This window comes from Perca flavescens, chromosome 11 (genome assembly GCF_004354835.1).
Source record: "Perca flavescens isolate YP-PL-M2 chromosome 11, PFLA_1.0, whole genome shotgun sequence".
NCBI classification, from domain to species: domain Eukaryota; kingdom Metazoa; phylum Chordata; class Actinopteri; order Perciformes; family Percidae; genus Perca; species Perca flavescens.
In genome coordinates, this window is record NC_041341.1 from 5,732,172 (window position 1) to 5,742,041 (window position 9,870).

Genomic DNA, 9,870 nt, shown 5'->3' on the forward strand with positions numbered 1-9,870 from the left:
GCCAGCAGGACGGTGCTCCATCGCATACTTCATTCTCCACATCAAAGGAGATTCCTCAAGGCGAAGAAGATCAAGATGCTCCAGGATTGGCCAGCCCAGTCACCAGACATGAACATCATTGAGCATATGTGGGGTAGAATGAAAGAGGAGCATGGAAGACGAAACCAAAGAATATTGATGAACTCTGGGAGGCATGCAAGACTGCTTTCTTCGCTATTCCTGATAACTTCTAAAATAAATTGTATGAATCCTTGCCAAACCGCATGGAGCAGTCCTTCAAGCTCATGGAAGTCATACAAGATATTAAATTTGGATCTCACAGCACCACTACTTAATTTGCTGACATATTTTTGTATTTGCAGTAAATTTGTTCAATTTCTGTATAGGCGACAAAACTTTTGTCTTGCCAAAATTTGACCTTTCTGTCTTGATTAAATGATAAATCTTTTTTCAGTGAAACTAATTTATTTCAGTGCATTAAACATCATTTGGGAGGGTTTTAGCTTTTCATATGAGCTATTTCTAACACCAATTGATTAATTAAAAGTCAGGTTAATAGCAGGTGTTTCTACAAAATAGATAAGCGACAAGACTTTTGTCAGGGACTGTATAGTGTGAGTTAACTTAATTTAATATCACATGTGGCGTTTTCCTCTCCGGGAACCATCACCTTATCGTGGTGGAGAGGTTTGTGTGTCCCTATCAACCTGAGGGCTGTGTTGTTTGGAGCTTTGTGCTCCTGGTAGGGTCTCCCAAGGCAAAGTGGTCTAAGGTGAGGGGCCAGACAAAGAATGGTGGAGCGCTACCGGTTAGATCTGGTGGGGCTTACCTCTACGCCCAGTCTCTGTTCTGGAACCATACTCCTGGATAGGGTTTGGACTCTTTTCTTCCCCCGGAGTTGCCCAGGGTGTGAGGCACCGGATGAGTTTGGGGATACTCACAAGCCCCTGGCTGAGCGCCGCCACGTTGGCGTTTACCCCGGTGGACGAGAGGGTCGCCTCCCTACTCTTTTGGGGTTGTGGGGGAAAACTCTTGACTGTTGTTTGTGCATATGCACCCAACAAGAGTTCAGAGTATTCTGCCTTCTTGGAGACCTTGAGTGGAGTCCTGCATGGGGCTCCAGTGGGGGACTCTATAGTTCTATACTTCAACGCGCACGTTGGCAATGATGGAGACACATGGAGAGGCATGATTGGGAGGAACGGTCTCCCTGATCTAAACCAGAGTGGTTGTTTGTTGTTGGACTACTGTGCTAGTCATGGATTGTCTATTACGAAAACCATGTTCGAACATAGCGATGCTCATAAGTGTACTTGCTACCAGAGCACCCTAGGCCAAAGGTCAATGATCGATTTTATCGTTTCATCTGATCTGAAGCCTTTTGTTTTGGACATTCGGGTGAAGAGAGGGGCGGAGCTGTCAACCGATCCCCATCTGGTGGTGAGTTGGGTCAAGACAAAGACAAGGTGGGCCGACACCACAGTCGGCCTTCGTTGTCGCCAGTCCCTGGCTGTCGGCTCGGTGTGACAGGGCCTTTTGTTTTGCAAGTCTTGTTACCCAATAATTTATTCCAGTTCCCTGCCCACTCCAGCTGTGCCTTGTCTAGTTCCTCGTGTATTTAACCTGTCATTTTCTTTGAGTTCTTTTATCGCTTTGTTTGTTATTGTGCCCTTGGCACCTCATGTTCATCCTGTAATAGTTTTCCAGTGTGTATTCCTTGGAGTAATAAATAGTAAGACCTTTTGTTTCTCTAACCTGGCTGTTGCTGTCTCTGCATTTTGGGTCTGAACCTGCACAACCCTGACAGGAAAGACATCAGTGTCCACCAGAGATTATGATGAAGAAGTGTAAATGTGGAGAAAATGAAAATGGTAGAAAGAGAAAAATCAGTACCATGACATGTCTTGGCAGAAAGCTTCCAGAGCTGCAGCTTCTCTCCTACTACCACTAATGAGGAAGAGACGGGACAAAGCAGAGGTCTGCACAAGGTCTGATGTTAGCTAACATTAGCCTCACAATCTTCTCACTCACAATTAACATAAGCTAATAAATGTTAGCCAAATATGCAAATATCTGGACTGAATTGTGAAACGGCGATACTCTAGTAGAGCACATGATGTTTAACCATATATACAGTTAATTTAAATAGCTCACATCACTGTATTTTTTGAGTAAAGTTAATTTATTATTGTATGTGGCGTTTTCATTTGTCAGGTGCAAATGTGTCAACAAAACAGACTGTTTTGCAGAGCCACCGTCTTTCGCGCCTCCCGAGTGAATTGTGATTGGTTAAAGAAATGAAAATTAATGGGTTTTTTTTCTATCCCAGAATGCATCTGTGGGGTAGCCAGACTGTTCTCCAAAGGGCTGCGTAGACACAGCTGGCAATGCAAGACTACTGTTTTAGAAACTTGAAAAGTTATCCGTAGGACAATAATAGGACAAAGGAAAGGAAACAAGTTTAGAAAATGACAAAAGACAGATTTGATAGAGAGACAATGAGAAAGGCAGGGTTACAGAGAGAGCAATGATGATGGTGGGATGTGCAGAGCGAGGGAGGAGGGACATCAGAGTCCAACAGGGACTGAGAGAGAGGAGGGGATGAAGAGAATGTGAGAGAAATAATTCAGTTACATGACTCAGGTTTGTTCAGAAAGCTGCCAGAGCTGCAGCTATCTGCAGATCTCTGCAGATGGAGGTTGAGGACGGAGCCGAGCTCTGCTTTCCACAGTTCCCAAACACCTCCTGCAGGAAGCCCTTGTTTCCTTGGCCCCAAACAGTTACCAATATGCTGTACTCCATCTCTCCGATCACTGCAACTCTCAACCTGCTCATCATCATCTCAATCTCCCACTTCAGGTAGATATTAACTTCTCAGCTTCTCTCTACAGAATTTGTAACTTAAAAATGTGAACAGCTGCTGTATATTTAGAAGAATTGTCTTTGAGTTAGTTCTGAATAATGTTGCTCCAAATGTCTGACTTTGATGCCAGAGACTGTTGTTCATGTCCACTCTCTTACCAATATTAAGCATTGTTTCTGTCCACCGTGACCTCAACCAAGTCATTTTAACTGTCTACACTTAAACATATGGTAACTACTGATGTGGTGGAACGGAATATATACAAACTCATGTGGATTTGTATTTTCATTTTGAATACTGGTTGTATCACTCTTGTTGGTTAAATGGTGCTTTTCTCTTTCCCTCCAGACAGCTCCACACACCCACCAACATCCTCCTCCTCTCTCTGGCTGTCTCAGACCTTCTAGTGGGCCTTGTGCTGATGCCTGTAGAAATTCTCAGCAGAACATCCTGCTGGTTTTTTGGTGACTTTGTGTGTGCTATGTATACTCTTCTTTGCCTCATCATTTCCTCATCCTCAATAGGTGACATAGTTCTCATATCAGTTGACCGTTATGTGGCTATTTGTGACCCTCTGCACTACAACACTAAAGTCACTGTGAGAAGAGTTAAATTCTGTGTTTGTATGTGTTGGCTCTGTTCTTTTACCTACAGCCTTCTCTATGTAAAGGATCTTCCGACTCAACCAGGGAGTTATAAATTCTGCTACGGAGCATGTTTTATAGCCCCTGATAAAAGCTCACTGCTTTTTGATCTTTTTGTTAACTTGATTGTTCCAGTTACTGTCATCGTAGCTCTGTATCTGAGAATATTTGCCGTGGCTGTGTCTCAGGCTCGTGCCATGCGCTCTCACATTACAGCTGTCACACTCCAGCATTCAGTGACTCCAAAGGCAAAGAAATCAGAGCTGAAAGCAGCCAGGAAGCTTGGTGTTCTTGTAGTTGTTTTTCTAATATGTATATGCCCGTTATACATCATAACATGGGTAGATCACAACTGGATTGTAGCTTTAATTGAACCCTTTTCAGTCATTCTGCATTTGTCTAACTCTTGTCTAAACCCTGTGATCTATGCCTTCTTGTACCCCTGGTTTAGAAAATCAGTTAAACTCATTGTAACTCTTCAGATACTGCAGCCTGGCTCCTCTGAGACCAACATGCTGTAGAGAGGCGGTGGAGGGACTGAGATCAGTCTCGGTCTAAGGAGAAATTAATGAATATGTTCCTGCTGTTCAGTGAGTGAATTATCAAATACAGAAAATGAAGATATGATTACCCATCAAGTAAAAGACCTGTGTTTCAGCTATTGCTTGTTGTTCACTTTTCCTTTCTGCAAAGGGTCCTGAGCACCATATACTGTCTTTAGGTAATCACCGGTTTAATGCAAGTTTTAAATTCACTGACACTTATGAAGGGTGTTTTCTTCCCAGGGAACCGTTTCTCCTTTTGATGGAAACATTTCACATCTACAGCTTTGAACTCATGTCTCTATGTTTGGTCAAAGCATCATCTCTGTGATTTGTGTCCATGTTGTTGCTAACACAAAGTACAGGCCTGCTGGGCTCCTGTTTCACAGAGAAAAAAGATGCCCCTGAACAGCCACACTTTCCCTTCAAGTAGAGAAAACCATCAGCTGTTGTTTATCAGATACAACTGTCCGCACAAAAGATCATGTTCTCTTTCAGCTCAGGGAGAAATGTTGTTTTTTCACTTTAGTGCCATTCATGTTTGATCCCTGTATCACATTTGTTACTATGACACAAATATTTAAAGCACTATTAATTTAAATGTCAGGTACATTTAACTTATTTTCGACAAATTATGTGAATGTGATGGATTGCCATTTAAAATCATTTTTATTAGAAACATTTTCACATTTATTGCCATGCATTCAATTGTACATAGCATTGTGTTTTTTTGTCAAGTTGCATGAAATATAATAAACAAGACATATTCATAATGTAACTCCATGTCCTTGACTGGTCAAGAAAAACCACAAGAGACAATAATGATGAGGTGAAACACAGAACAAAAAAGAAAAGAAAACTACAGTAACAGTAAAAGCTAGAGAGAGGGGGGGGGAGGGGGTTGAGAGAATGTGTTTACCGTGTCTCTAAGAACACGGGTCACCAGGGGTTACAAGCCTGCAGGGCATTAATCAGTTAAACAGACAGAACCAGATACTCTTACTGGCCGTTTTCCAATCATCCCTAATTCTCACTACGTGATAGGCATTTCAGAGCTATGAAGCTGCATTTAGACAACATTGTGTGAAGAAACACAGCCCTTTCATTCATTTAAATATAATAGGGACATTCTGTTGAGGCAGCAGGTCTTTGTTAAATAAAAAAAAGCAGTGGTACAACTTTTGCTGGCAGGTAATGTGACGTCTTCCAGAAAGGTGTTGCATCTGTAAATAGGGTCAGGAAAGGAGGGATTAATTAAAGTCAGAGAGAAAGTAGGGCTAGGGGTAAATGTGATGAAAAAGTATTTGATTGTTTAAGTGTCTTATTAGCCTTCATACTCCTTGGTATCTGAGTGGGATTATTGCATTCAACAAACCAAACAAACCACATCAAGGGGGAAAATCAACCCTATTGTGATTCAACCAAACTAAATGAGACAGGTGTTAAAGCCTGTGCCATGCAACAATTATTGTTCAGTGTAGAGCTCCATTATCTGCACACTTAAACTGCCACAGTTATTCATGAAATGCTCTGCTGACTTGCCAGAAGATGGAGCTGTTGACTTGTATTTTGCAGGATAGTAATGAAGTACAGCAGTTGAGATGACAAGGTGAATAGTGGTGTAGTCAAGTCAACCTTTGTCACGTCCAAGACCAGCACTAGTCAAGACCGAGTCTAAATGAGAGACAGAAAAATAGAATCCTCTTCAAGACCACTTAGATACTTATTCATAATGTATGTGATGCAAGAGACACTATATCTTTTAATTTAAGATAATCATTTTGCATTATTTTTTGTAATGATCCAAAAGCAAGTACAGTGTAACAACACTGTAGGATCAAATGAGGCTATAGACAGGTGTCACAGGTGTCACTAAAAACACAGGTATCCCTAAAAAATACAAATGTTCCCATTTTTTAAACTTATCACTTGTCTTGTAAAATCCACAGTACAAAGTGCTCAGTGACATTGTGTCTGTGACCAAAATCAAAAAAGCTCCCTGCTGCTCGGCCCCTAATAATACAGGCAAAAACAATCGGGTCCACACAGCTTCACTGCTTGGCCCCTAATTAAGGGATTCATTGTAAATTTCCTTGGGTATGTAAGGCAGTGTTTTTCAACCTTTTTTCAGCCATGGCACATTTTTTACATTCAAAAAATCCCACGGCACACCACCAACCAAAAATTGTACAAAATGACACACTGTAGCTTAATAAGATCAGAATGTGCATTTTTCATTTATAAAAATGTATCCATTGCTTTTGCAGGCTTACATCAATGATCTCGGCCCTACACACACCGTAAATCAACGTGCTAACCAAATATTCACATTTCTATTACTAACAAATACTTTGATAATAGATGCATAAATATAGGAGAGAGCCGGGACAGTTTAAATACTTTTTATTTAAACGTAATTTACAAAGCGATCATATCGCACTGAAAGCTAAATATTTTGTCACTAGCAACCTACACCTGTCCTCTGTCAAATACAGTTGCATTTTCAGCTTTGAACAAAACCGTTCAGGAATTATTACAGCAGAAGTGGGGCGAGCATAATGTTTCATTTGTCCCTGGTCGGGATGAGTAGAAACAGGAGGGGGGGGAGAGAATGAAACATACAATTTAAGCCATATAAACTTCCCAACACTTCAATATTTTACTACATATCATGAATGGTCCTCCCAAAAGGTGTTATTTTAGATAGATTGTTGCTGGGCTATACGTCGGTGAGTTTTCCCGTTATCCTAGTTCCGTTATCCTAGACTGACGGGCTGTGGGCACTTATTTGGATGTGCAGTGACCTAACCCACGTAAAAACCTAGTGAAATGACATTTTCCACAATAGAAACATGATATAAATGGGAAACTTACTGTTGTATAAAAAGCTATAAAAATGGCAGAATCATCCACAGTGCATGATATTTCAAAAAACGCGCTTCATAGGTGACGGCAATGAGTTGTTAAGAGATATTCACGAAGACGTATAGCCCAGCAACAATCTATCTAAATAACACCTTTTGGGAGTACCATTCATGATATGTAGTAAAATATTGAAGTTGTGGGAAGTTTATATGGCTTAAATTGTAGGCCTATGTTTCATTCGTCCCCCCATGCTGTTTCAATCGTCCCGACCAGGAGGGACGAATGAAACATTACGCACGCCCCACTTCTGCTGTAATAATTCCTGAACGGTTTTGTTCAAAGCTGAAAATGCAACTGTATTTGACAGAGGACAGGTGTAGGTTGCTAGTGACAAAATATTTAGCTTTCAGTGCGATATGATCGCTTTGTAAATTACGTTTGAATAAAAAGCTACCGGGGGCGGAGCTCTCCGTGTCCCGCTGGAGCTCTGACTGCAGGTCGAGGTCAGCAGCGAAGCTTTCTGGCGATAATAGTGACGTTGCTCCGCTGGCCGATCCCCACTGATGACGGTCCGTTTGCGGCTGCAGGACCTGGAGCTCACCGCCAGTGTTTCAGTTTGACTGTTAAAAAGTGTTCAGATAATAAAAAGGTATTTATTTAGAAGAAGGCTGGTTGGTTAGTTGGCTAACGCTAGCTTGCTATTCCACTAAGCTTCCATGCTAGCTCTTAAGCCGGAGAGAGTTGTCCCTCATCTGGCGATAGAAACCCTGCTTTCCCCGTTCCGTTGGCTCAGAGCTCCACGGCCACAGTCCAGTTACAAATTAGTTTTGCACCAAATGTATCGCAAGAAGTGTTGCAAAAGTCGAGGTGCAGATGAGCACATATGTGAAGTTGCAGTGACAGATTCGAGAGGTTGTAATCACTGAGTTGTGGTTGTGATGGAAAAAGAACCTGAGTAAAAAGAAATAAAGTACACAAGTAAATGTTGCATTACAAGTTTGCAGCTGTCATTGTGTTCATGCAAATATCAATCCACGCATTTGTGAATATTTTTTCTGCGACTTCAAATTCAGATCCCGTGTGTGAATATTTTGTACAAGTGCAAATTTTAACATAGTTCAGATTTTTTGTTCTGCAAGTTCTCACATTGTATTCTACAAGCTCTCACCTTTTGCACCATATTTACCTTCATACACTGCTGGTAGAAAGGGGGAACAGTTTGGTGGAAACCACATTAAATATTAACAGTAACAACTCTGCACACACAATAAGTTTTAGGTTAACTATTACCAACTGTATTGAACCAAATCATGCGCTCATTAAACGTGACTGGTGATGTGTACGTGGATAGGCACGATTAAATCACTGTAATAAACTACTGTTGCTAAAGCCTGCTTCACACGGGACGATTTTAAAATTGTTGGCCGATTTTCCAATCCTGAGAGACCCCACACACGGTGATAAAAAATCACGGGTCTAACAGTTCTAGTCGTACAGTGTGTGGTGCGCAGCACACGGCAAAATCAACACATCACACACGGACCGATTTGACTCCCGAGCATTCCCAGGTCAGACAGGAAATCTCGCAAAATCCCTCCAGATCAAACGTGACTTCAGAGTAAACAATCATTGCGGACGAAGAGGATGCAGTGGCGATAGTTTGTAGTTTGTTTTTAACCGAAAAAAAAAGTTATCAAAAGAAAAGGCGATGGTCAAAGAAGACAACGCGAGCATGGACTATATACTTGCTACATCATGATATGTAGGTGATTAGTTTTTTCTCATAGAAATGTCGTTACGTATTACACAGATTAATTACCGTTGAAATAAACGTTAATATATTCGTTTCCATGTACTCTGGTGGACTGCAGTTGTGGATGTAGTTATGCCCATCGACTTTATTTATTTTACACAGGCTGCGTGCTCGTTTGTCCCCTCTGTACTCTGGTATAACGTTAGTGCTGCATATTATGACCGTTCTAAAAGCTTGGATTTTATTTTTATAGGCTTTATTTACTATTACTTCCGGGTCACGTGGCCAGCCTGTCTTTCTTTTAATGGAAATATTCAAACGGAGAAATAAAAAAAGGAATTTCAAAAAAACTAAATCGGACCGTTATTTGAATTTGGTTTAGTCGTTTTTCGTTTTTGGATTCAGAAACCAAAAACGGAGAACGGCTCTTTTTTTACCGTTTCTTTGTTTTTGGTTTGAAACGACAAACGAAAAACAGCTAGTTTCTCGTTATTTTGTTTTGTGGTTCAAACGAAAAAACAAACTATCAAAACGTACACGGACCCTGGCTGCTCTGCTCCGAGGAAGCGTAACATCAACAGTACCGCGACCGCTTTCGGCTCGCCATTAATATCATATCGCAGCAAACTCTGTCTGCATTAAGTTATGAAAAACTGTAACCACACTTAAAACCTCTTTATCTGCATTTCTGTGACTCACTGTGACTTCAACAAAACTCTTAGAGCCGACATAGTTTGCACCGTCTGCAGCTCTGCGTGTGTGCCAGTGTGTGTGTTTGTGTCAGAGCTCTGTTCTCTGTCAATTTTGACAGATAAGCTTGCGCTTACGCGCTTTCAAGTACCGAAATTTCAACGATGTGAGACTGGATGTAAAATTCAGTCACACACTCTCCCTGCTGGCAGTAATTCTATTGTCTTAAATCAACAAGGTCATTATTGCTCTATATGACTTTCAATCAGGATTTAGAAAGCATCATAGCACAGAGACGGCACTGGTGAAAATTACTAACGACCTTCTAACTGCTGCAGACAAAGGACTTGTCTCCATTATTGTTTTACTAGATCTTAGTGCTGCATTTGACACTATTGACCATACAATCCTGTTGCAGAGATTGGAACACTGAGTTGGCATTAAAGGAATTGCTCTAAACTGGTTTAAGTCCTATTTCTCTGATCGATCTCAATTTGTTAATGTTAATGATAA

General features: G+C 41.1%; 1 protein-coding gene across 1 annotated transcript; it reads left to right on the forward strand.

Moving 5' to 3' along the window:
• Nucleotides 1-2,335: 2,335 nt before the first annotated feature.
• LOC114564510 (trace amine-associated receptor 7e-like) lies at nucleotides 2,336-4,672 on the forward strand. Its single transcript, XM_028591894.1, has 2 exons — nucleotides 2,336-2,859; nucleotides 3,212-4,672. Exons 1-2 carry the CDS (start codon nucleotides 2,693-2,695, stop codon nucleotides 4,026-4,028), a joined length of 984 nt encoding a protein of 327 aa, XP_028447695.1. The 5' UTR covers nucleotides 2,336-2,692; the 3' UTR covers nucleotides 4,029-4,672.
• The last annotated feature ends 5,198 nt before the right edge of the window (nucleotides 4,673-9,870 follow it).

Bases quoted from the DNA above. Each gene is read 5' to 3' on its own strand.
- LOC114564510 (XM_028591894.1), top strand. From the start codon at position 2,693: ATGGAGGTTGAGGACGGAGCCGAGCTCTGCTTTCCACAGTTCCCAAAC. The intron at 2,860-3,211 runs GTAGATATTAAC...CTTTCCCTCCAG, and splicing joins ATCTCAATCTCCCACTTCAG to ACAGCTCCACACACCCACCA.